Source organism: Anoplophora glabripennis, unplaced genomic scaffold, assembly GCF_000390285.2.
Source record: "Anoplophora glabripennis isolate ALB-LARVAE unplaced genomic scaffold, Agla_2.0 scaffold2, whole genome shotgun sequence".
NCBI classification, from domain to species: domain Eukaryota; kingdom Metazoa; phylum Arthropoda; class Insecta; order Coleoptera; family Cerambycidae; genus Anoplophora; species Anoplophora glabripennis.
The window spans coordinates 109,347-136,088 of NW_019416325.1; the positions used below are offsets into that span (position 1 = coordinate 109,347).

The 26,742-nt window shown below is 34.8% G+C and overlaps 1 protein-coding gene across 3 annotated transcripts; it reads left to right on the forward strand.

Annotated features, from left to right (window-relative positions):
- Window positions 1-6,462: 6,462 nt before the first annotated feature.
- LOC108916947 lies at window positions 6,463-26,447 on the forward strand. 3 transcript variants are annotated; one of them, XM_018723302.1, is made up of 9 exons: window positions 6,463-6,550; window positions 7,406-8,970; window positions 9,025-9,134; window positions 21,148-22,506; window positions 23,483-24,000; window positions 25,007-25,135; window positions 25,688-25,802; window positions 25,858-26,004; window positions 26,150-26,447. In XM_018723302.1, exons 2-9 carry the CDS (start codon window positions 7,439-7,441, stop codon window positions 26,299-26,301), a joined length of 4,062 nt encoding a protein of 1,353 aa, XP_018578818.1. In that variant the 5' UTR covers window positions 6,463-6,550; window positions 7,406-7,438; the 3' UTR covers window positions 26,302-26,447. The 3 variants fall into 3 exon arrangements, with proteins under 3 accessions (XP_018578818.1, XP_018578821.1, XP_018578820.1); XM_018723305.1 differs by having other exon boundaries at window positions 23,486-24,000; XM_018723304.1 differs by having other exon boundaries at window positions 21,151-22,506.
- The last annotated feature ends 295 nt before the right edge of the window (window positions 26,448-26,742 follow it).

The following is a 26,742-nucleotide window of genomic DNA, read 5'->3' on the forward strand; positions in this document are numbered from 1 at the left end:
ATTGTAACTTTACAATTGAAAAGGTGAATTCAAAATTATATTATAGAGTTCCAGTCGTCAGTGTAAAATTACAGAGAAATTGCATTAAACTCGATGTTGGTATATCCCTTTCAAAAACGGGTAGAGATTTAATATCTGATAAAAATATCAAGTAGCAAACTCTATTAGTATAGATAATGAAATAATTAAGTCTGTTTGTGCCTCTAATAACATAATAAGGTTTATAAGTACGTGGCCGTCGGTAGATAAGCTGGAACCTAGTATTTTGCCTTTTAGCCATGTGCTTATTTATCTATCATATGGTCTCAAAGGAATGCTTTTCATCTGAACTTAAGGAATAGTTTCCAAATGCCGCACACTCCACGGAATGTCATATACTATTCGATGCTAGAAGCCAGAAGCCCGGTTCACTCCGCAGCCAACTGGTATTCCCTACTGTTTTACACTGGTTTAATTTCTGTTCTCCACATTATGGCTTCCTTAACATGATCATTTTTAGAGGGCGGCAACAGAGGCATTCTCAGGACCCTCCCCAGGTCCTTACGTGGAAATTAGGATAATAATTCTCGCTATTGCCCCGCACGGATTTGCACATCCGTCCCACTTAATTTGATAAAAAATTGTTATTGGTTTTTAAATTAATAAGTAAGCAGATGTTCACACTTACTCAATTGGACTTAGATCCGGTCTATCTGGCGAACAATTTTTCAGTAAGCTAGTTTACTTTGCTCCTCTGTTTCGCGAAGTGTTTTCCTGTGTCTATACCACGAGACGTTATTGATTGCACATTAAAAAACGAACGTCATAAAATATTTGAAAGGGTTCGAAATAGAAAATGTATTTAATTAATTCGTTTTGCGAGCCCCCTTAATTAAGGGGTTGGTTAATTTGTTTACTGTTGCGTTATATTAATTACGACCGCATTTCTTTCAGAGAGACCCTCAAGCCTTAAAAACGTAATATTTCATTTATTTCTTTCAGATTCTGAAAAAAAGATAAGGCCCTCATTATTCCCGAACCCTCTTACAGCCGCAATGTTTTATGAATACGAATAGAATTAATGAAGATGGATCTTGAATGAAGATAATATCACTTCGGGCACTTGAACAATAAACCAAACGAAATTGCGTAACGACGTCCCCTACACCCCGCACCGTAAACACATCCAGACCAACAAAACAATGATATGTCTTCCCGAAGAAAATCCTTTCTCTAAAAGTACATCTTTTTCTTGAAAACAAACTACTTACGAGTTTGCTCAAAAAATTAAATGAACTGTAAGTGTGAATTTACACCAAGCTCATGAAGTTGCGACACGTACTTTGGCAACGTCCTGTACATACACGAAATAAATGGGAGGATATGAAGGTATTAAAAAACTTATTTATTTCAGATGTGATTTGGGATCAATATCAACGCCTGTGCGGTCAGATCGAGAGAAAGAAAGGCATCATCTATTATTTCGAGAACGATATTAAAAATAAATTAATACCGAGTTTGTATATGACATTCCCAGTTTCATAATCGCTGGGAATAAAAAAATGGTAATACAGACCTACAGAATTGCTGCTTAACTTCGCATTACGTATCGGGGAATATAGAGGGGATTTCTCGAAAAAGCGGAACAAAGGAAGCCACGACACAGTTACAATAATAGCGGTTTGCGGGGAAGACAAAGATCTAAAAAGTTTTCATTCAATAATGACTCGTTATTGTCTTGTCCGATTAAATGGGTCCCCTTAAACTTCTAGGCAGTAGGCACCACTATGTTCGTACTACGAACAAACATTCTTCCTTTGCCAATTTTCCACATGATCCTCCACCTTTCTTTCTACATTTCCAAGCCTTTTAATCACTTTATCTTTTCTACTGTCCTTTGCAAGCTTTTCTCTCCAGATAAAAAATTATACAAGTTTTAGATGCCGTGCCACGAAATATCGTCGCGCCATCTGATGCTCAGTAGAGCAATTGCTACACAACTGATGCACTTCCTTATGCAACATAGTTAGGCAACCAGCCAAACTCAGGTAGAAACCTACTAGATGGCGGCTCTTACAAAACCCCTGCCATCTTTAATCGAAGGATTCAATTGAATTGAATTGAATTAACAGAAACATTTATTCTAGCGTTTTTGTTATGAAAAACTAGGAAATATAAACCAAGAACTCGTTAAGACATGAATTAAACATGCAATTGTCTGAAAATATACGAGGAACCAATTAGTATATGCCGAGATTACGATTTAAACGTTTGTTAATTTTTAAATTACCTACTTTTTTGATACATAATCAAACACAGCGATAAGCTATACAGGGCGTCTCATAATTAGCTGCCAACCCTGAACAGGCCGATTCTATGATCAAAACTAAGTAAAAAAGTTCATATGAACATGGGTCCGGAAATGCTTCCTAAGGGCACAGGGACCCATTGAAGAGGGAGGAATGGAAATCATTTTTTTGCAATATCTCTCAATCGCGTTGTGATAAATGAATGAAATTTGGTATACACAGATAAATTTTGATGAACAATTTGATGGACTAATCCATTTATTTCCACAAGGTCCATTGGGGTGGGTACGGGGGGGCCCTTGGTACTTTGCGTGTGTAACTTTTTCATCTTTAACTTTTTAACAAATTAGACAGCAAATTCCGTTTTCCCGAACTGTTTTACGTTAAAACGGTACTCTTGTTTCAAATCGTTATCTTTAACGGTTTCTGAGAAAATCGCTCTTGAATTAATCCCACTTTGGTCAATTCCATAGTAATTTAAACAAAAAAAATTTTTTTTGTTTAAATTACAATGAAATTGACCAAAGTGGGATTAATTCAAGAGCGATTTTCTCAGAAACCGTTAAAGATAACGATTTGAAACAAGAGTACCGTTTTAACGTAAAACAGTTCGGGAAAACGGAATTTGCTGTCCAATTTGTTAAAAAGTCAAAGATGAAAAAGTTACACACGCAAAGTATCAAGGGCCCCCCGTACCCACCCCAATGAACCTTGTGGAAATAAATGGATTAGTCCATCAAATTACTCATCAAAATTTAGCTGTGTATACCAAATTTCATTCATTTATCACAACGCGATTGAGAGATATTGCAAAAAAATGATTTCCATTCCTCCCACTTCAATGGGTCCCTGTGCCCTTAGGAAGCATTTCCGGACCCATGTTCATATGAACTTTTTTACTTAGTTTTGATCATAGAATCGGCCTGTTCAGGGTTGGCAGCTAATTATGAGACACCCTGTATTGTCTGTGATTCAGCTTTGTTTGGGTTCACTCTTCAACGAATTCTACAATAACAATCTTAGTTGCCCGATCACAGATGGCAGTGCAGGTACCAAAAATCAATTCATTTTATTCTTTTATAGACCTCTGACGATAAAAATACGGGATTGTCGCCAAATCCAAAATTGCTGCACTGATCATATAAAGAAAACTTAAATTAAACAATTAATTGAAGAAGAAACAAAAAAACAAAGCCCGTCCATATCTTTTTAACCGTTGAAAATATCGAAAAACTATGGCAATTCGTCCGAAGATTCCACCGCACTTTTCTAGGTCGAGAAATAAAAAAATTACGAACATAGCTTCGAAATTGTTTATATCAATGTTGCTGTAATATAAAATATTCAAATTATGAGAAACCCGACAACAAAAATATGCAAACACCGACACAGTAGGTTTGTTTCACCAGATAGCAATTTAAACTCCATTTAAGAAAGTCATATTAAATATTCGCATACATTGTTTAGTTTTAACATGAACATATTGAAATTTTATACAAGATTCCACTGGATTTTATAAGAAAATAATTAATTTCATTGATTAGCTCTAAGTTATGTGAACTTTCTTCTCTTTAGAGATTCTACAGAATCCAAACAGCACCTTCATCAATCCTGAAGTCTCGGCATCATTCATTTTATCATTCATTGAGTTGTGCAGAAAAAACCAGTTTCGAAGGTATCAGATTTTACAGGTAACTTTTATCTGGTGAATATAGCGGATTGATTACTGGGTATCACATAATTTTAATTTATGCAAATCCTCTAAAGCAACAGGATTATACCTATATAACGATTTACAGTTATGTAATATTTTTGTTTTTCATGTCTGGTTGGAAATTTATAATTGGTAAAATATTTGGGTCGGAAGCTATATACCTACGTTAAGAAATTTTCTGAATAACGCTGTAAATCATAATTAAATTACCTTGTATGTAAATTAGATACCACTAAAAATTTTTTTTTTAATATTTTAATTGCTCGGAGGGCATTCTAATTTTAGTAAAAGAAGTGAGATATTTCGACAGCTGCGCCCTGGCCTATTTGATCGTAGCAAACAAACCGGGAAAATAGTTTTCAATCGAAAAATGTGTATTATTAGTGTTTTGATAAATATGACGCGAAAAGCTTTAAATACAAGGCCTTTGCATAGAAAGCATGTTAAATTTCAGTGCATAGGTATATTCGTTCATATTTTAGCCAACTAACAATGATAACTTAAGTGTCAACGCTGGGAAAATTAAATCAAAAATGAAAAAGAGACGAAACATTTGGCCTAAGCAACTTAAGTTTAGTAAAACGCCTGTCCTATAATAATTATAATAAAACGACGCCCTCTATCTGCTAATAATTATTATCGATGAAACCATTTATACAGTGCAATAAATTATAAATATCCGCTTACCTTATCTCGACCAGATAACCTGTAACAAAAAAATAATATTAATAATAATGCCCATAAAATATTTAAAACAAAGCAACTGAAGCTGTAATATTTAAACAAATAATTTCACAATACATTTTTAATAAGCTTATCAAGCTATACAAGGTGTCTTTATATCTATATCATAGTTTCAGCAGGTTGTTCCTTCACCAAAACCGAAGGTTGAGATACAGAGTGTTGAAATTTAAAAAAACATCAAATTTGATTGAAAATCTCTGAAATCAATTTTTATTTTGTCAAACCTAAATTAAATAATATTTTAAAATTCAGGTATATATTCTATTATGTGACAAATAAAATGAACAATCTAGTATAATTTTTTTTAACCACTGTAATACGAGGTGTGATGGGTCTACCTGTAATAAAGGGAAATATTTGCTAGTGATAACAGTTAAAGAGAAATTTTGCCATTAGCATTGTGGGCAGTTCATATTCAAGGTTATTTGAAGGTCAGCTCTTGTTTTTTGATGGCAATACAAACCCCGGATTCTTAAAGAGCCAATAATTCTGGTGACCTTCAGTCTGACCTTGACATTGAACTTCAAGGTCATTTAAAGGTCAAATCTAACTTTTTAAAATAGGAACCTCTATTTTTGACCCCGGATTCGGAAAGAGGGCAAAATTACGTTTGGATGGTACCTAAGGCTCTTCTTTGAAACGACCTTTAAAGGTTATTTCAAGGACAAAATATTTTAAATTACGCACCTGAATATTTCGTCAGGGGAGTCACCAATCCGGAAATAACCCTTAACCAAAAGTTGTTGGGTTCGGAGGGGTACAACGGATGGTGCCCTTCAATTTGACCTTGACGAAGAAGAGCCTTAAGTACCTGTCCAAACGTAAAATTTTGCGCTCTTTCTGTGTCCGGGGTCAAAAATAAAAGTTCATATTAAAAAAATTAGGTTTGACCTTCAAGGTCATTTGAAGGTCACCATCCGGTACCCAACGACTTTCGTAAAAGTCATGCTGGCTTCCCTTGCGAGATATTCAGGTGTGATGGATTATGGGAATTAATTGGGCCAAGAAATGTTTTATTTTAGGGGATTTTGCTCCATTTGGTCAGGAGGATGTCAAATACAAAATATCAAAAAACCAGAAAACTCTACCGGTACCTGAAATCCATAAGGTTTGTGCGGGGTCGTTTGCCATTCTTACTGGATCATCCCCCCCGTCATGGGCGTAGCTACAATTTTTACTTCTCTGGAGACCTCTTACAAAAAAAAAAAAAAATCGCAATACGTTTTATTTGACTGTAAACGCCCATGCATCCCGTATAAAAATATTATCTTTTCTAAAACTATACTTTGCGTCAGGCTTTTGAAGAAGCGAAATTTTTTTTGTACAAATTCACCACGCGATCTCTCCACACTCCTTTTTAAATTTGATTTTGTATAATACACCTGTTATTATTTATAATTGACGACAGAGTCTTTGGAAAATGGAGGAGTGGAGGTTATGGGGAGACGACATCCCCGACTTTTGTTTAAAATTAATTTCCCCAATATTTGTACATTTTCCACCGTTTTTTTGCCTGTTTCGGGCGTTTTTGAGACGCGAAATACCACAAGCGCGCAAAGTCCGTGCCACAACCGCGTCCAAAATCGAAAAATTGCACGTGACATTTCGCGGGATGGGTCAAAATATTATGGCCCGCTCTGCAAGATATGAATGCCACTCGGCGCGAGGACATGCGAGATTGTACGAGGTCATATTCTCCAAGTGGGTCTCAGAGAGGTGAAAACAGTTGTTTACTATCTCTGTGTGAGTGTCCCATGTTCCAAACGACCATACGCCCTGGAAAATGTGCCCGGGAATTTTAAAGGTAAGCCCAACCACCGTAACACCCCGTGAATTATATTTGTGTGTAACCGAGTCCCGAAAACCAACCGGAGGCCGTTCTAATTGCACTGCATTTTGTTAGCGGATATACCGTTAAAATAACCGTGGCCTCTTGTTTCTCGCTGAACTACATTTTATTTTAAACAAATTTATTTTACAGCGTTTTTCAACCGCGTTCTAATGAAATTTACGCCGCGTGTGACTTTTGAAACTGAGCCGTTTTGCTTTAGAACGCTCTTGATGTGACATGCGAAAAAATTTACATTCTAAATTCCTTTTATATTTATGTCATAGGTCGAAGTTGTCTCGGTAAAATATTCACTAGCTGCCCTTATTTCTCGTTACACGTAAACTATTCACATGTAACTGCCCTACATTGATTTGTTTTGGTTTATTTCCCCGACATTCCTTTACAATAACGAGAAAATATTTTAAATATCCGCATTTTGCTTTAAAGTAGGGTAAAGCTACGTTCAACCAAGTATGAAACAAAACAATATCTGGGTAATTTGCCTATACCATAAAATGTAGTTCATCTGCGAGTTGTCTTAGGTAGTAGTGTAGTAGAATGCCGCTAAAGAGGCCACGATATTATAATTGTTACAGGTGCATATCCATACGAATGCCACACCGCCCTCTTCTCATCTCGCGCACAAATATTTATTGTTGTAATGAAAATGAGCTTGCCATTTTCTCTCGTCGATTAGAATTTCATTTAACGTCGAGATTTCTTCACGCGGCGTCACAGGAAATAAATAGTTATTGCCAAACCCACTTTTCCGTGTATTCTTCACAGTTGACTTCTTACGTATCAAATTTAATAAGTGTGTTATTTTAGATATTCGATACTGGAGGGTTATAAAAACTGAACATGTCGGAGAAGGAAGAAAACGACAACTTCGTGACAGTGCTGGCGGTGGGGGCAGAGCAACAGGAACCGGACAGCGAAAATATCAACTTTGAATCGAACGGTCCAGGATACGTCACGGTCCTGACAATAGGGGATACCGAAAACAACAACAAAGTCCTTAAGGACGTGACGGAGGAGGTGCTAGTATACAGACTGCCTGGCGAGAGGCTGGGTTTTGGACTTAAGTTCGAGGGAGGCACTAAAGCGAATGAATTTGTCAAACGTTTGTTTATACAGTCTTGTGCGGCGGATAGTCCGGCGTCACGCGTGAAAAGTTCCTGGGGCAAACTAACCGAAGGGGACGAAGTACTAGAAATCGATTCCATACCAGTGAATACCATGACGAGGATCGACTGTGTCCGTTGTCTTAAGGATTCCAACGTAGCTATCAAACTCTTAGTCCGCCATAGGTATGATAACCACAAACCAAAAATGAAGTGTGAAGACGAACCACCTCAAATTATCGGTACGGAGGAAAAAAGAACTCCCCCAGCACCCCCGCCTGTGCCGCCAAGAAAAATTCCCAGGAAACTACTAAAAAATGCAAACCCAGTCCCCCCTAAAGAGATACCAGAAAACCCACAAGACAATTCCACCCCACCTGCAGCAACTAACATTAAATCGAAAAAGCTTCAATCGCCTCGTAGCAGCATCAAATCTTATTATTCTCCTAACGTACCAAGACGAGACAGAAGGTTTTCTGACGGCAGTTTGGGACCACCCGATGCAGAGGTGTATGTAGATTTATTCTTACAAGAATCCACGCAAAGCTTAAGCGAATCCGACGACACTGGCAGTACGATTTCCACAGTTATAGATCGTTTTGGTTCATTCCCCACGACGACCACTTCAAGCTTCTCCGGGAGCTTACCATCAACTCCCACGTCGATACAAAGGCAATTGGACATATCCAACATCACCATTTACGACGACGAAGACTCCACCACCACAAACAAACCTTCGGTGAAATCACTAGTACAAAGTAAGGAAGAAAATAATAACATTATCGTGAATCCGGTCGAGGAAGGCAGCCCTTCTTGTTTCCAAGACGCGCCGTTGAGTTATGGCAATGAAAGTACAAAGATAATTGTCCCTGATGAGGTAGATGAACCACCAAGTGAACAACCGGAAGAAAGCAAGCCCCCAGTGAAGAAACCACCAGTTCCTCCACGTGCGAGGGATTCGGTGAAGAACACCGAAACTCCAAAAGAAGCTAAGAATACCGATTTACCCAGGCTCGTCGATTTTGTCCCGAAATCATCATCCAACGGCTTAAAAGAGAACATCGAGAACTCCACAGAGATAATGAAATTATTCCTAGAAAACGAGAGGTACAAATCGACCTACAGTGACTATGAAACTGACGAAAACGATAATGTAGACACGTACGCCAATGGAATTGACATCTACAGTTCGAAATGGAGCCTTTCGTCTCAACTGGCTACAATCGGTGAGGTTGAGGAAGAAGCAGGCTCGGAAATTGGCTTCAACAGGTAATGCATTTAAATTTATTTTGGATGTAGGACCTTACATTAATTCTGTTGTAGACCTTTAACTAAAACTACACCAGTTGTTATTGTGGAAAATGCCGACTGCAGCAATGAAAGTGAAAAAATCCAATGCCAGATCGAAACATTGAACAATATGAACAGTAAAGGTCAGTATGTTGTGCACATATCTTGTTTATGGATGTATTTCGATATTATAAAAACTAACCTGTACGTCACGGTACTGGAGAAAGGGTTGTGCCGCAAATGCAATTCTTTTGTAGGAATTATTTGAAAACTACATAAAAGGAAATAAAACATACACGAACCAGTAACAAAGCGCGATATAAAAGTGTCACCGATAACCTTCACTTGTTATATTCAGTGATTTTTACAGGCGAAAGTCGACGAGATTGCATTAGATATTTTTGTTAAATATCTCCGCGAAAAAACCTTGTACGGTGTTAATAGATTGCAGAGGCCTCCCATTATTGTTTTAAAATTTCTCTTCGCGGTAACATCAAATGGAAAAAGTTACACTGAAATTTCTAGTCCTAGTTAACGCTTGGATGCCAAAAATTTTAAAGTTCCCTCTTACGTAAGTGTTAATAATTATGCATTTTTAATTTAATGATGTTTATAATTACACATAACAACCGTCTGTCGAAAAAAGTATTCCTAGACACCAATATTTTACTAATCCTTCATTTTTCTGAAATAGCGCTTAAAATAAATTTGCTAAGGAAGTTCCTGGCCTTTTCGAATCAATTAATAGGCCCAAGGAACTTAGTTGTTATACCAACATTGCTTTTTGTTAAAATTTCACTTATGAAACCGATGAAACATGAACACTGCGAATTTAAATATTTTAATATTCCCGCTTCATAAACTTTCACTATTTCGCTAATCAAGAGATACGCTTTGTGGTAAACGCAATCACTATATAGGGCGTTCACCCGCCAGATGGCTGGCAACATCCATACCCCAGAAAATACTAACAAAAAATTATTTGGTCGCATTTTTCTGTGCCGAGGGCTACGGGGGCTGTAGCCCTGAGCCTCACGAGATCGAGTGGGCGGTAAAATCTGGCAAAATGAATTTTAGCTTTTTTAGCCAAAAAGTGTTTAGACTTTGAAATTTTTTAGTCCATATGTGCATATTTCTCCTCATAGTACGCCATTGTAAGGATTAGGTCAAATCCCTTTCCGTGATTATAAGAGACGGTACAACCTAATTGAATTGATTACATAAGTTGCTTCATTTAGCATTGCTGTAGGATAACGCATTTATTTTTATAACTGCATCGATACCAACAGAATGTATATTAATGTGTCTAGAAATAAATGTACTGTTATCTTTATATACCAAGTGACTTAACAGCTATCGGAACGGCGAGATGTATTCTTAATTAATATCCTGGGAAGAATTAAACGGGTTTAGCATTTTTTTTTGTTTGAAAGAGCGAAGCTTTCTGAATGGAACATGCTCGTTATCGATTTTATTTCACAAAAAATTATTATAAATATTACGAAAATCAATTGCCGACGCAATGCCGTAGCCGTCGATTTTTCAACTAGGGTCAAACTCTTCGTTCTTGTCTAAGTAATATTTGCATTATAATAAAACCTCTTTCACACACTTCACAATTTATCTTCACGATAAATGTATTAATAATACTACTACGAATAGTACAATAACAAAATAAAAGGGATTTTCTGTAAAATAAACATGAATTTACAATAACACATCTGTACCTACACGGAAAAATTGATATCAATTTCAGGCCAATTTTCCGAAAATATATTACTTGAAAACACATACCTTCAAACTTTGAAATACTTTAACACGGCGGCAGCGGGTCTCAGCTGGCAGATCTCAGCCAGGACAGGAGGAGAATATATAAAACTACTAAATGCGTCGAAATATCCCGAAAATTAAAAAAATTCTTTCAAAATACAAAATTCGTCAAATCAGCTTCAGAAAAAAAAACAGCTGTAAAATACTTGCATAAAATTCTTAAAACGCCCAATTTAAGCCAAAGGTCAAAGTTAAAGGTATGGAGGAATAAAAGGTCAATGACCGAAAAGGCCAAAGATCATTGACCTTTATGTTGCTATTTTGTCATCGATCTTCAGAGCCGGACTAAGGGGGGGGGCTATGGGGGTTGCAGCCCCGGGCCTCGGCAAGATCTGGTAAAATGAATTTTAGCTTTTTTTAGAATCAAACCAAACCAAAATAGTGTTTATGTTTTTTTTAAATTTTATATTGACAAGTTACCGATTTTTTTTTTTTTTTTTAAGAAAGAGGGCCTGCGTAGAGCTTGTAGCCCCCGGTCCGATCGACTTTTAATCTTTCGATTGAACTTACACTTCTAACATTGACATTTTTACCTTATTTCGACAACTATAAAAGTTTTCGAAGTGTTTATAGGTTTTTTTCAAAGTATTGACCTTTGACCTATCGCAATATCCAATCACTGACCTCCGGATACTAACCTTTGACCTCTCGCAATGATCCGACCTTTGACTTTTGTAGATATCTCGACGAATTTGAAGGTTTTTGAAATACTTCCAAATTTTTCGAGATATTTCCGGGTTTTTCTATGTATTTCAAAGTATTTTTTAAGTTTTCGAAATATATCGGAGTATGCCGAAGTATTTCCTTCCCTGTATGTTGATCTGCGTTTTTTAAGGAATTACGGCGAACATATTTGGGAGCTTTCGTGAGGATTTCAACAAATTCCAAATAATTAGAATTTTATATGTTGTTTTTTCGACATATTCATTGGGTATTGAAGTATTTCACGGTTTTAGAAGTGTTCAGTACATTTCTAATTCTATTACAATGCATTTTATAGTTACTGACATATTTTGAAAGTATCCTAACATATTTCAAATTATTTCCCTGCTGATTAGAGAAATTTGTATGTATTTTGTTATTAAAATCTAATATAATACTGGAGAGTTTACTCAAAATAGCAGTAATTTATTTGGTTTGGTCTTTCAGGTCCATACCGTCCCCCTTACCCCCCCTTCGTTACGTGGCTGCTAGCGATAATTTTAATACTAAAAATAATGTGACGTTGCGAAGATATCCTTGTTTTCCCGCAAAAAATATGCCCAAATTTACCATCTGTAGGCGAAACCGGTAACATTTCGCCTACCGCGACTCGGTGTCATTGCTTTGGTAACATAGCAGGGGCGACTCGTGAAATTACAGACGGGCGAAGTTGTGAGACTAATGGCTTTGCCGTCGAGTAACCACCCAGGCGTCGTCGATCTGTTTCTGGATAGGTTAAACTATAGAAATGATGAATTAGGGCCACCGTCAATTTAAAAACTGACTGTCGCAATTTATTTCTCTAATATAACACTTTTGCATTTACAATATCGGGTCAGGTGTTCACCCCACGCCAGAGACAAGTAATAATGTAATAGTATGCATGTATTTAAATAACAACAAAAAGGTTTTGAAATCAAACGATTATTAACATCGCATACCAATTCTTTATATAAAAAAATATATATGAACCTTAAATGTTAATTTATTCATATTACCCAGTTATAATAATGATGGGTACACACAGTAATTTTCTACTGAAGGTTAAGATAATGGTGTTACTCATACTATGTAAAAAGAATATGCTACATCTAAAATTTTCCCCTCCCGCGACAGCGCAAATATTTTTTTGTCGAGGCCCGAGGCTATAGCCCCCGGAGCCCCCCTCCTAAACCCGGGCCTGAGCATACGGCTTATTTAATAAAAATCCATGACTAACCTCAAAAGCACCATTCTAAAACCTCAAGAGTTTTTGTACGCAATCCATAAAAATGATTTTTGTTACGCAATGTTAAACTTCAGGCAAATCAATCTGTGGTATTTAGTAATTGGTATAATAATTTATAAAAAAAGTTACGATAGCCTCATCGAACGAGAAGCAACGTGGTGTATATATTGGTGATATTTTTATGTAGAAGAAAGGATTATTATTGGTTATTAGATTGCCTTAAATCTAACAATAAACAATGCTATGTAATCCGTAAAGGATTTTGCGAATGAAATAAGAATACCGCATCATCAATAACAGAGTTTATTCACATTTTGTGACATTATCGCTACCGCAAATCGAATTCAAATCTACATTTTCAGAGACGTACTTGGGCATAGCGTAAAAGGGTCATATATTTTTTAATTCTATTTATCAAAAGCTTGATAAAAAATAATAAACACGTACTTCGACATTTTTTTTGTTTTTGATTGTTTTATGCGAAAAAGGAGGTACACAATATATGATGACGTAGGTACTAAAATGCAATTAAATTAGAAATTTTAACAAACCCTTGTTACATTTCAACTAGTCTTGATTATTTTCAGTCACAAATTAATAAAACAAGTTCGTGCAACCAATTCAGCGGTGACCTTGTATTTGACCTTGGCTCCAATTTATTAGGTCGAATCAAGGTCATCTTAAAACTTTCAAATAGAAACCTCTATTTCATATTTTATAAATCGATAGGGCGTAAAATTTTACGTCCGAATGTGGAATCAAATATTTTTATCTTGGATATCCTTGAAGGTCGTTTCAAGGTCGAATTTGTTTTTCCTCAATAACTCGACGGGATTTTAACTGTAGAGGAAAATGTTGCACGGAATATCAGTAGCACTTTTCATTACAATTTTAATGGTGAACTATTGACCTTTATTGACCTTGACTTTATGTTCTTTGTCAAATCAGTCAAATTAAAAATTTTGAAACCTATTAGTAAAGCCACAAATAACAATAAAGCACCAGATATCAATCATCACTAAAGCGCCAAACAACATCAATAAAGCACCAAAAAGTAGATTTATTCGGCTAATTATCAAAAAAAGCCAAAAATTTTGAATTTCAAATAACTTGTAAGGATCTTTGATGCTTTATCCATACTGACTTTTTAATTTGACCTTGATTTGACCTAAAGCATAAGGACATAAGTATCAATTTATAAAATAAAAAGTAAGGATTTCAATTTGAAATTTATAAATTGGCCTTGATTTGACCTTAAAAATTGGAGTCAATGACAAAGGTAAGGTCCCCTCTAATTTGTTTTTTAAGCATTTTGGTTACACAGACTAAATTTTTCGCCGTGTGCCGCCCCTGGTTCGGTAGCGACGATTCGTTGACCTGACCTCAGAATATTGCTAAATAAATAAACATATTGAGAATAATTTCACCTCCGTTTCTAAATAACCATAATGTCTATAAAGTCACACGATGCTGTCTGATAACTATTAATTATTTCTCAGATAAATATTGACTATGGTGATAAAGGATGATAACATCCAACAAATTCCTGCCTATACCGTCATTCACCTATGATAAATGTTGAAATAATAATTACGAAATATGTAAATTAGGAAATTGTAATATCGATATACGAGAACAACTTTTTTTGTCCAAACGGAAATACCAAACACTGTTTGCGTTTTATTTTTAGTTTAAATTAATGTTAGGTTTTAAAATGAAGTATATTTCGGTGTCAGTTGACTTCATGAAAGATCGAGAGTAAGTTTGGCCTTAAGCCGTCTCTGATTAAAAAAACCTGACTAGGGTTCGACACTGTGCAAATAAACTGGATTCCATTAATCACAATACTTTCAAATAGCTATGAAAGTTTATCAAAGGTACTTGGAGAAGTTTGAAATGCATTTTGCACAGCAATATTCGGACGAACTCTACAAATGTTCTATTGTGATTCATCGAGCTTCGTAGAGATGGCGCTAAGAATTATTTTAGTATCTTGTTTACTGAATGCGTGTGCTTCTACCTAAGTAACCCAATGGAAAAAAGCGAAAATGTACATTATGGATACCACCGCTTCCTCGCTCAACGATACCGCAAAATTATTTCTGTATTCCGTATTTCATGGGGATTATTTTGTCAATCATTGAGCAGATAAGCCTATTGCAAATGGAAGTTATCGAGATTAGAAGTTATTTTGCTTCGGTTTACGTAGGTGGGTAGAAAACCGAGATTTTATTAATCTTTAGCCGTTACTCACAAAAATCACTTAAACTGATAAAAATCGTCAAGTAAATAAGCAGGAAAATTACATTTATTTTTAATTTCTGAACAGAATCAATCGCCTAGAATTTGTTTTGGCAGCAGCAGCACTTTTAAATAGTTGTACTGATTACATTCTTTTACTCCTGCTGTTCTAAAATTTATACAGTACTGCCACGATTTTACTGGACATTTTGATATTTTCTGTTTATTTAAAAATTGTAGAAATTATTTCGCATTTCAATTCATGGTGGAAGAAACCACTTAAAACGATACGATCTCTAAAATTATTATATTATTTACCAATCACTTTTATGAATTAAAAAAAAAACTGATAAAGTTGTATTGTTTTGGCTTTTATTGTTAAAAAGGATATTTTTGTATCGAAAATTTATTTCGATCGCGTGTGCTGTGGGTGTCCGTTTTTAAAATCACTCACGATTTCTAAAACTGGTTAATATTAAACAGGGCCTGTGATTTTTATGGCGATCATGAAAATCTGTTAAATATACAATTCCATCATGTTTTGAGTCACGGTTACGTGATTTTAAACCAAAACTAGTTTCTGATTTCTGCGCGCACTCCATTTATGTAACACTGAATGAATTTTGAGCACGGCTACGGTCGATGTCTTGCCAAATTACATAAAATTTCAATACATTTAACTTAATTTATTTCGGACACATCAGGCACATAACTCAAGAACTGTTAAAAAAATACAGTTGCCCCAAGGGGGGCATAAAAAGTATTCCGCAAAATAACATATTCTATTTTACAAGACACATAAATGCTTATGTCATGTTTGTATTTTTAGTCCATTAATTAACAATACGAATTGAACGCTGCCATATAAATCCCATTAAAAGGAAGCTACTAATACGTTGGAATGCTGGCTGACATAAAAATTAGTACGTGTACTTATTAAAAAATAAATAAAATACCTATCTGCTTTTGCAGTAAAAAAGTGATTTTATCCAAATTAAACATGTTTAAAAGAATGTAACTGGTAGGTTAAATATTCCTTATAAGACAATGCTAAGCGGGCTGCTCACATTTAGCCGAGGTCAACTATGATGTAACAAACCTTTTTTTTTCGATATTTCACAGAGCACGAAACGCATATCAACTGGTTTATTAATTTAACCATATTAATATTTAGATGACATGTTCCATATGCAATTATTTTAGAAATCATCGAGCTACTGCTAATAACAATCACAAATTTTATTATAATCGGTAGTAGCTGACCTAATCCAACACCAAAACCACGGTAGCCTTATGACTAATATTTCAATGTCGTCCTGTATTCATATACGCTAATTTAAAACTAGCACACCTTTTAAGCCAACATCAGCCTCCAAAAACGTTCGTATACAGGACAGCATCAAATTTACCCTGAATTGTGGTATAAAGCATATTTTATCCGTATTATTACCTGTCTCGTTTAAGAAAATACGTATCCATATATTCATGGGCGTAGTTAGGATTTTTGCAAAAAAAAATGAAACAACGCACTTCAAATCCTACAGTTTTTCGTTTCATTCTAAAAATAAAAAAAAATTAAAAGGTCACGCAATCAACGATATAAAATTTCAACGCCTAAACACTTTTTGAAACATGCGGCCTGCAGTTGAGGGAGGACGCGGCCCCCCTGCCTCCCCCCCCCCTGGCAACGCCCATGTCCGTATTGCAAAATAGTCAAATATTTGTATAGTATTTCACCGAGTCAATACTAAAAAAGTAAATAAAATGATATAAGCACTGCATATTACTTTAATACGGTTTTAGGGATTTTGTATATCCTCAGATTTTATTTGGGATTAAAGAATTTTACGTTTTTTACTCGATAGTGAGGCAAGACTGTATTTCCTCAAAATGCAGTGCTGCTTTCGGTACTACTTAATGCAACAAAATTTGGTCACAGATTCTTAAGACAAATTTAGGGCATCAGTAGTTTTCATTTTTGCCAAGTGGCCCCCTCTTTCGGAGTTACAGCCCCCTGAAATCCCCCCTAAGAATAGTCTTTTTTATATCTCAGAACCCTATTGTACTAAAGTCACTAAATTTGGTACACAGGGGTTTTATGACATGTGGAATCTGATAGTGCTATGCTTCTTGTCGCGAGGAACCCCCTCAAGGCGCTTTTTCGAGGGCCTCCTTGTCTTTGGAGACAAAAAAATTTAGTCGCATATTTGATTTTTTTTTTTAATTATTAGTTCGCTAGAAAGCCATTGAATTTAGAAACTTTTTTATCCTTTGATATTTTTTTCGTAAAACGAACGCAATGTTTTCGAGAAAAATAGCGAATCCGATAGGCATTCGATCACATTTTGCCATTTCGTAATGAAAATGACTGAAAATGACAGTTTCTTCTACTGATCATTTTGATGTAATAGGCTATCGTTCAAATGGTCATTATAGATGAAAAAACCGCGGAGTGCTATTAAATTAGAGGGTGGAAATTTGAGATAGGGGTGAAAATGCACCCTTTTCAGTTTTTTAATTGTTGCTCGAAAACGAAGCAAAGTTTCGCTATAGTTCATAGGAAAAATTATTTAGAAAATTTAATATCCCATCGAAATGGCTTATTTAAAAAATTTAAATGGAAAATTTTATGCAAAGAATCGTTAATAAACAATTTGAAAAAAAAAGCATAAAATTCGATTGTTTGATTTTTTTTACTTTTTTGCCTCTTTTTATGAATAAAATAGAAAAAAAAATAGATAAAATTTTCTTCAAAATAAGAGGTTTTAAAGTATTTTTGGATGAAAATTGACCGCTCAAATGGCCGCTCAAATTTCTAATTTTTCGATTTTCGTCGCGTTTATCATTATACGTTTTAATTTTCATTTTTTGCAAAAAAGAGAGGAAATAAGACGTTCAAGGATTTTCTTCACATGACTTGTTTGAAGGGTCATTAAAAATGAAAAAACCAGGGGTGCTATTAAATTAGAGGGTTGAAATTGAAGATAGGGGTGAAAATGCACTTTTGCAGTTTTTTAAATATAGCACGAAAACAAAGCAAAATTTCGGTATAGTTCACAGGAAAAATTTTGTAAAGAATTGAATTTCCCATCGAAATGGCTTATTTAAAAAATTTAAAAGAAAAATTTTATGCAAAAAAATCGTTTATAAACAACTTTAAAAAAGCAAAAAATAAGATTTTTGATATTTTTTACTTTTTTATCTCCAAGTTGTGAAAAACTTTATTTATTATTAACAAATAAAACTTGAAATAATTTGTAATAAGTAAAGAACCAATTTGTTGTAAAATAATAAGAATTATAATCATTATTATGTTAAAAACGATGAAAATCTATAAAATATTGAAGTTTAACCGGCTATAACTCAGTCAAAAACTTTTGGAAATGCATCAATTTAAAGGGAATCTCATCTAGTTTTTTTGTACAGCAATTTTCTTTGCCTACTTCTATTAAAACAAAAATTAGAGTCAAAAAAGTTTGCTTTTTTTAATCCAAAAACTTTTGGAAATGCATCAATTTAAAGGGAATCTCATCTAGTTTTTTTGTACAGCAATTTTCTTTGCCTACTTCTACTAAAAATATAGTAAAAAATCTTATTTTTTGCTTTTTTAAATTAACGATTTTTTGCATAAAATTTTTCTTTTAAATTTTTTAAATAAGCCATTTCAATGGGATATTCAATTCTCTACAAAATTTTTCCTATCAACTATACCGAAATTTTGCTTCGTTTTCGTGCTATATTTAAAAAACTGCAAAAGGGCATTTTCACCTCTATCTTCAATTTCAACCCTCTAATTTATTGGCACCCCGCGGTTTTTTCATTTTTAATGACCTTTCGACCAAGTCACGTGATGAAAATCCTTGAACGTCTTATTTCCTTCCTTTTTGCAAAAAATGAGAATTAAAACTTAAACGCGACGAAAATCGAAAAATTGGCTAATTGTAAGTTTGAGCGGCCATATATCAGTCAATTATCATCCAAAAATACTTTACAACCTCTTATTTTGCAGGAAATTTTATCTACTTTTTTTTCTATGAAGCAATGCCTATACCTATCTTTACTCAAAAAAAAACTAGAGGCAAAAATGTAAAAAAAATCAAAAAATCGAATTATTTGCTTTTTTTTCAAATTGTTTATTAACGATTTTTTTGCACAAAATTTTCCTTTTAAATTTTTTAAATGTCATTTCGATGGGAAATTCAATTTTGCTTCGTTATCGAGTTACAATTTAAAAAACTGAAAGGGGTGCATTTTCACCCCTATCTCCAATGTCCACCCTCTAATTTAATAATTTTTCATCTAAAATGACCCTTTGAAAGATTCATGCAAAATTGCTTGAACGTCATAGTTCCTTTTAACCCTGGTTTTTTTTATATAATCAATAGCCTATAAGGAGAAAGGAGATAAGGATTAATTTACTTTTTTTTCATTGTGGCAAAACAAAGTAATAAAAAGTGCATCAAATAACTGTCGAGGTACACATTTTATCATAAAATTAAATTATACAGGGTGTTTTAAGATTAATGAGAGAAACTTAAAATTTTTTAAAAGAAATGTCCGAAATTACTCCGTTTTTGAGATGTATTGTACTTGAAAACGGAAAAACTTTTAATTATTTTCCACTTTTTCGCTAAAAATATAATTTAGATATAAAAGGTACTTATTTAAACAATTTTCTTGGAAGTATGCGAAAGCATCGTCGGGTACGTTAGACGAATGTTCCATATCCTTAAAACCGGCGGTTGCTGCTGCCATTGAACAAGTTAAAATGCAGTTACAATGTGATCGACAATCCATACCATAGCTAGCCCGATGCCCTTGACTCCACGTCCAGTGACCTGATGCTTGCTCGCCATTTCTCCCTCCTCTCGCCAGTTAAGTTCTTGTTGCAAACCCCGACTTAAGTCGTGGCCAATTAACAAAAAATGAACACACAAAAACGACGACCAAAAATCGTTTCCTCAACTAAGTAAACTCGATCTTCGGTCGTGGCTCGTTTTTTTTTTTTTTTTTTCGTTCGGATCGTACTCCCGAGTTTTTAGTGTAGTTCCTTTTGGTACATAGAACAACAAACCGTGAAAAATATTAATGGTTATTGGTTTTATTTTAAACAATAGCCGATACGAGGCAGAGAATGGTTTTCGCGGCGTGTTAAGATATTTCCAAGAGAATATATCGCTGAACGTTGGTGTAGTACGGATTTGTATTGCCATTTAGTTTTATTCCAACTTACCGCACGAGACGTTCTCCACACCCAGAAAGAGTGACTTAAATATTCTTATGGTTTAAAAGAAGCATGTTTAATAGTGTTCTAATTTGGATAACTCAGTATTGTCTTCCGGTAAGATTACTTTACATTTGTTTTGCTATTTTTCGCAGAATTCCACGAGAATTTATCACAGTTTCGATTTAATAAATAAATAACACATTTTTGTGTTTGTTTTACTTATTTATCGCAAATATATTGCTTCGGGGAATAGCAAATTTATCGAACACTATTGATAAAACTAAATTGCATAATATCGATAATATTTAAGATATACTTGAAATTTGCCATGCGCCTACTCTTCAAATGCCTACTGCTGGTAACTGTAATTGCAAAAAAATTTAAACAGTGACACGCGTTTGAAAAATAACATTATCTGATGGGTAAAAACCTGTCCCTGTTTAGTAAAGTAAAAATTGGCTGTTAACCAAACATTTTTACCTTGCACTTAAAAATAGGTTTATAATTATTCCATACTTTGGTTTGTGACTAAACAGTTATTACTCATTGTATCGAATTTACGCGATTGCCTTTGCACATTAATATTTACTTTGTCATGCATTTATTATACATTTTAAAGCTCTGAATATTTAAATAAACCATCAGATACTGATCAATTCCACCTATTTATATTTTTATTGTTATAATATATTATTTATATTGATTACTTGCATAAATGAGAGAGAAAAACTGATAGGTTTTATCAACAACTAGATCCGGCTTATCTCGTTGAATAAAATTCGAAATATATATTAATCGTCAGCTTGTTAAACGTCGATGTGAATTTATCGGAATAGTGCATTTCAGAGACACGAGCTGCTATTATATATCAGCCCGTAAGTGATCTCGGTACGTCACGTTCGTTAATAATGAAATAATTTTGTTTCAGAAGCAGATGGAAAGATGGCAACTCTCCCAAGTGACTCTAGACAGCCACCAGATGGTCATGAGTTTCCCGATTTTATAGAAAACACCGAATCTGTGAAGCGCAGTCAGTCGTATTTCGAAGATAACGTGAAAAACAGACATTCGGATACATTCACCCACAAGGATACGTACCGGACAACGCTTGAATTTCCCATAAGACCTACTAACTTGATCCTATGCCATTCGGTCAGTTCGTCGAACACTGACCTTCGCCCAAAAATGTACGATTCAACAGAAGACTTGAAATACAGCGGATTGGTACAAGAACCACCCACGAACCTACATACGAGATCTCAAAGTTTAATAGACATGTCAGCCTTGTCGAAGCAGAAAAATACCAAGTGGAACGTACTGATGGAACAAAGGAGAAAAGGACTTTCGAAATTGAAAGGTCTTGTTATACCCGAAGCCTCAGAAAGCGATATACTACCCTCAGTTAGCATACCAGAAATAAAGAGCCAGAATACAGCGACCTTCGTGCCAGTACAAAAAGTAGATAATAATGTTAGTACGCAAACGTTTTCCTCGAGTTATAGTGATTATTCGATTAAGCCCTCGGTACCCCCTTGGCCTGTAATCACAAGTAATAACATTCCAAAATATTCCCCAGCGTTTAAACGAAGGAGTCTTCAGGTGTATCCAACGAGTATCAGCAAGAACGGAACAAGTGACTACACATCCCATAGCGACCTGATCAAGTTCTACGACAAACCTAGTTCCAAAACCTACAAAGCGAATGAAGACGATCTGAATCCACCAAAATCATTGGAGAGTATATCGTCGCCGACTAGATCAGATTGCAGCTTCGACTACGTCAGCTCTACGAAGAGATACATCAGAGATTCCTTCGGCAAGTCACTCCAAAGCAAGGAAGACGAAAGTGACAACGACTCCGCTGTGAGTTCAAGTCAATCCAGCTACAATTCCAGGTTTTCTCCCCCGCCTTCCCCCACGCGTTCCTGCGAATTGAACAGTTACAAAAACAAATCGGAAGACGACGACAAATTGAACATCCAGAATCGCCTCCTGAAACCTTCCAGCGTTGAGGCTATCAACAGGAAAAACATTTTAGCTTCGGCCAAATGTAGAAGTGGTAAAGACTTGAAAATTGGATCTCCGGTCATCCGAAGGAAGCAGGAAGAGAACCAGAAAAGCGACCAATCTGAGACGGTCGAAAAACCAAAAGAAGAAATTGTTCCAAAGCCGCCTGAAGCTAGAATCTTGGATAAAGTTAACGATGCATTTGCTGACGTCGAAATGATTTCCAAACAGATCGAGATTAAGGAATCGACGAAAAAACCTAGCAAAATCGAGGAAATCGGTAAGTTACTGAATATATTTACTTTGCTAATTTAAAAAAAATGTCGGATTATCTTTAAACCAGATAATCCGTCATTGTGTGGCATTATACACATGGATTGAAAACATATTTTATCTTTGCTTGAAGTCGTGTAAATCCTGATGTATCCGCTCCCAAAATATCCTTCATTGCAGCGGCGGCTCGTGAGAATTGAAATGGACAAATAATTATTATTAATTGATTATGAAAAAAATATAATATTGCACATATACGTTCAATACTTTTCCAGATCCGAGATAGCAACAATAATTCTTATTGTGGGCCTTCATTTATAAAAATATAGCCGCTTCGAATATCACCAGCCGCCTCTGTTTTATAGTACGTGACGGATTAAAGGATTCGTCCTTAAAAAAATATTAAACAACAATCTCTTTACCTTAATACTCAAAGATTACTACATTTACTTAATTGATAACTAATTCTAATAAAAGCGCATGTCACTTGGACATGTGCTTCTTATCTTTAATCCAGTGTTGTTGTATGATAAATTTTTATATTATACGTAAAAATATTTCGAATTATTTTGATTTTTATTCGAAAATGTCTCCCTGATTAACCGAGAATATGTTATTAAAATAATGAAAGCTTTAGATAACTTATAATTAATGGTTTTTAACACACTAGATAAAGAAGCGAACAATTCTATTGATCCACAAAAAACCTAACGGTAGATGTAACAGATAAAAATAAAATATTAACGCTTCGAATGTCAACAACCAATCAACTTCGGGACAGCATCCAGATATCTAGATTTAACCTTAAAGTCATGCATTCGATCATTTGTTAAAACAAATGCCGACGGAACGCGGAGATAGCAGACACTTCATTAATTTTTTTAAGGTTTTGAGGGTCAAAGCGCCAATCTTTACTGGTAACTCTTAATTTATTCGTTTGATTAATTACAATTTTTTTTATTGAAACACGCAATTTGTTTCAGAAGAGGCTCCACAAAAACCACCACTGAAGAGCAACATCACTCCGGCCAAACCCCCCACTTGTCCGGTTACGTCCAAAAACCATACTAAGGATTCGAAGGAAAACAAATTCTCACCCTTGTACAAGACATTCGATATCCGTTCCAGGCAAGCCAAGCCGATCAACGTCAAAGCATTAAAAGAGAATTTCGAAAACTTCGGCTCGAAACCCCCTTGCCCGGCTGTCAAAATACCGATTTACAAGTCCCAGATCGCTACGAAAAACGTGAAAGCGGAAATCGCGAAGACGGAAAGTAAAATTATTTCCAAACTCGAGACTCCCGTAAAGAAGACTGAGAAGGTTGAAGTTAAACCGAAAGAGGCCAGGGTTATTAAACAGGAGGAAGAGAATAAAGTCATAAAAAAAGTAGAAAAGAATAAAGCGGACGCTAAAACTATTACGTTACATTTGGACAGTCTAGGGGGTAGTTTAGGCATAACCTTAGCTGGAGGTACCGACTATGAAAATAAGGAGATTAGTGTAAGTATTTATTTGTATAAAATAGTTTATTCAATAGAAATACATTGTGTTTCTAATAAATATACTTAGTAGAGGAAAGAATTTCATATCTTCGTACAATGTTATCAATACTGGATATCTTAAAAAGGAAAGATTTGCAGATAAAAAACTATTTTTGTAACATCACCTAGGTGACTCAAAACAGAATGAAACTGATTCATCAATACGTAATTAGCTAGTAGCAGTGACTATAACAAGAATATAACGCGGATAAATATTTTGTTTTGATAACTAAATCTGTGTTATTTTCGGCGTCGAATAAAATAGGTAACAATGGAATAAACTTTGCCTATTTAGTAATGGTATTATTTATATAAAAAAAGAACCTGCTGAGCGTATTAGAACATTTTCCCCCCACAGTTTGCTATCGACGTTTGAATCGGGAGGCACGTATGACAGATCAACATCTACGCGATTTTTTTAAACTACCTACACCTACACATCGAAATGTATTGCGAGTACTTTAACCTAACACACTTAGCGAGCTAAGAAATTGTTAAAATTAGTTACATAAACAATCCTTTGAGTATTGTATTGCTTTAGGTCTTCGACTTCACTGTAATTAGCACTGCTGACTTTTTTCCCCGCAAAATAGAAACCATAATGGTTAACCTATTTTCGCACTTTTAATACTCTCATTTTTTTTTATTAAACATATTACAGTTCCAACAAATTAAAGGCGTAAATTATTGTCGCAATTAATAACGATTTGTTTTGGACTGTGAACATTAAAAATAATTGATATTAAGTAGTATTTAAACTAGTTCGTTCGTCGCGTGCATGTGGAAATAGTGACGATTGACTAAAAACAAATTAATATTAATTATCTGAATCAATAAAGTTTCTACAGCAATAATTAATAAAGTTGTTGAATGTTTGTTATTCTAACACACCAAATATTGAATGTATTAGATTAAACAGCGTAATATTACGATATGTTGGGATATATTTCGAACTTTTTTTTTAGGTTCACCGAATTCGTTATGGCAGCGTCGCCTACCACGATGGACGCTTAAAAAGGGGAGATAAAATTGTTTCTGTCAATGGTAAAAGTACCAGTAATTTAACCCACGACGAAGCTGTTGAATTATTAAAGGTAAACATTATTCGTTTTGCTTTTACGGGATGAATGCTACAAATTATCACCCGCATATCGAAGTATAATAAAAATGCCCAGTACTGCAGCTGTAATACTCGATTTCTGTTGTGCATATGTCCGTCAAAGTAATATAAATCGACCCGGCAATGCGTTGCGTGACAAGAGAAACAAATCCCGAACCACGTGGAAACCCCGCCACTTCGCCGCCTTATTTATACACCGAAGTGTCGAACTAGGAATTATTAATATAGGAAATAGCGTTCCTCGCAAGGAATGTCGGTTTCCCACTTGTGCAAATTATTGACAAACGTGTTAGTATTAGTTTTAGAAAATATCACACGGTCCGTGATAGATAAGCTTCGGTATGACATAAAGAGTAGGTAGAAATGCAAGTGTGTTTGGGAAAACCTGGTACATGTTATTATTGCAGGCATGGTCAAGGCCTTCCGCGAATCACATAAAGCTTGTCCTGCTTGTAATAAACGACCGCAATTTTATTTACCTGCATCAGCTTGGATCCATTTAAATAGACATATGAATTTTTTTCAGGAGCCTGTTACTGAATTTGTCATAGAAATGGAAGAAGGGATCGAAATAGTGCCATCTGCTGGTAGTAATTTACAGCGTCGGTCGTCGTCGTTGTCTGTCCTAACTGACATAAAAAGTTAGTTGGTATTCCTTAATATTTGTGAATTGTTAAGAACTATGCAAATTTTCAGGCGCCACTGCTGTTGAAGTCCCTGCCAAAAAGGCGAATAACGTTATTTCTTTCTTGAAAGATGGTGCTGGACTTGGATTCAGTATTGAAGGAGGCAAAGATTCCCCAGTTGGAGATGTGCCATTAATTGTAAAGAAAATTTTTACTGGTAGGTCTACAAATTTTCAAATACCTACTTAAACTTTAACAAATTGCGATTTAACAATTTATTATAAATAAAGAGAGGTAATTTCAAATATAAATAATCATGAATTAAAGAAATTGAAGAAAAATGCATCATTTTATTATTTTAGGAGGAGCAGCAGACAAAAACGGTCAGCTGAAAGTTGGTGATGAGATTCTTTTTATAAACGACATTAGTTTTTCAAATTTGTCTAGAATGGAAGCTTGGACCATAATGAAAAAAGTGCCGGAGGGTAACGTCAGTATACATATTTTTAGGTAAATTTCCCATTGTAAGAAAAAATCTTGATTACTTTTTTTTATAAATTATTATCTTGCCAAAATACTAATTACAAAAATTTGTACTTATTTAAATTAAATACATATTTTGCTTTTTTCGTTATAATTTTTATATATATTTTATATACATGCTTCTTGTAATAAATTATTTATGTATTTATGCTGTACATAATATTTACCTAATATATTTTTATGCAAAAAAATATACAATAAAGTGCGTTACATATCATCAGTTTCTTTCAAAATCCAAGACACATCCTAAAAATTAACCCGTTCTAACAAGTAAATAAACCTGACGTTTGCTGTAGCTCTGAAACAAATTTTTATGAAATGGAAAATATCTCAATAAATTCATTTTTGAAAAATACAAGCAAATACTTTTCAACAGTAGCCTTAGTCTCATGACACATTATAATAAAGTAAA

What these genes read in the sequence shown, in the direction of transcription:
- LOC108916947 (XM_018723302.1), top strand. Translation starts at nt 7,439, where the DNA reads ATGTCGGAGAAGGAAGAAAACGACAACTTCGTGACAGTGCTGGCGGTG. An exon ending in GAACAATATGAACAGTAAAG is followed by an intron (nt 9,135 to 21,147) that starts GTCAGTATGTTG and finishes ATTTTGTTTCAG; the next exon opens with AAGCAGATGGAAAGATGGCA. An exon ending in ATGAAAATAAGGAGATTAGT is followed by an intron (nt 24,001 to 25,006) that starts GTAAGTATTTAT and finishes CTTTTTTTTTAG; the next exon opens with GTTCACCGAATTCGTTATGG.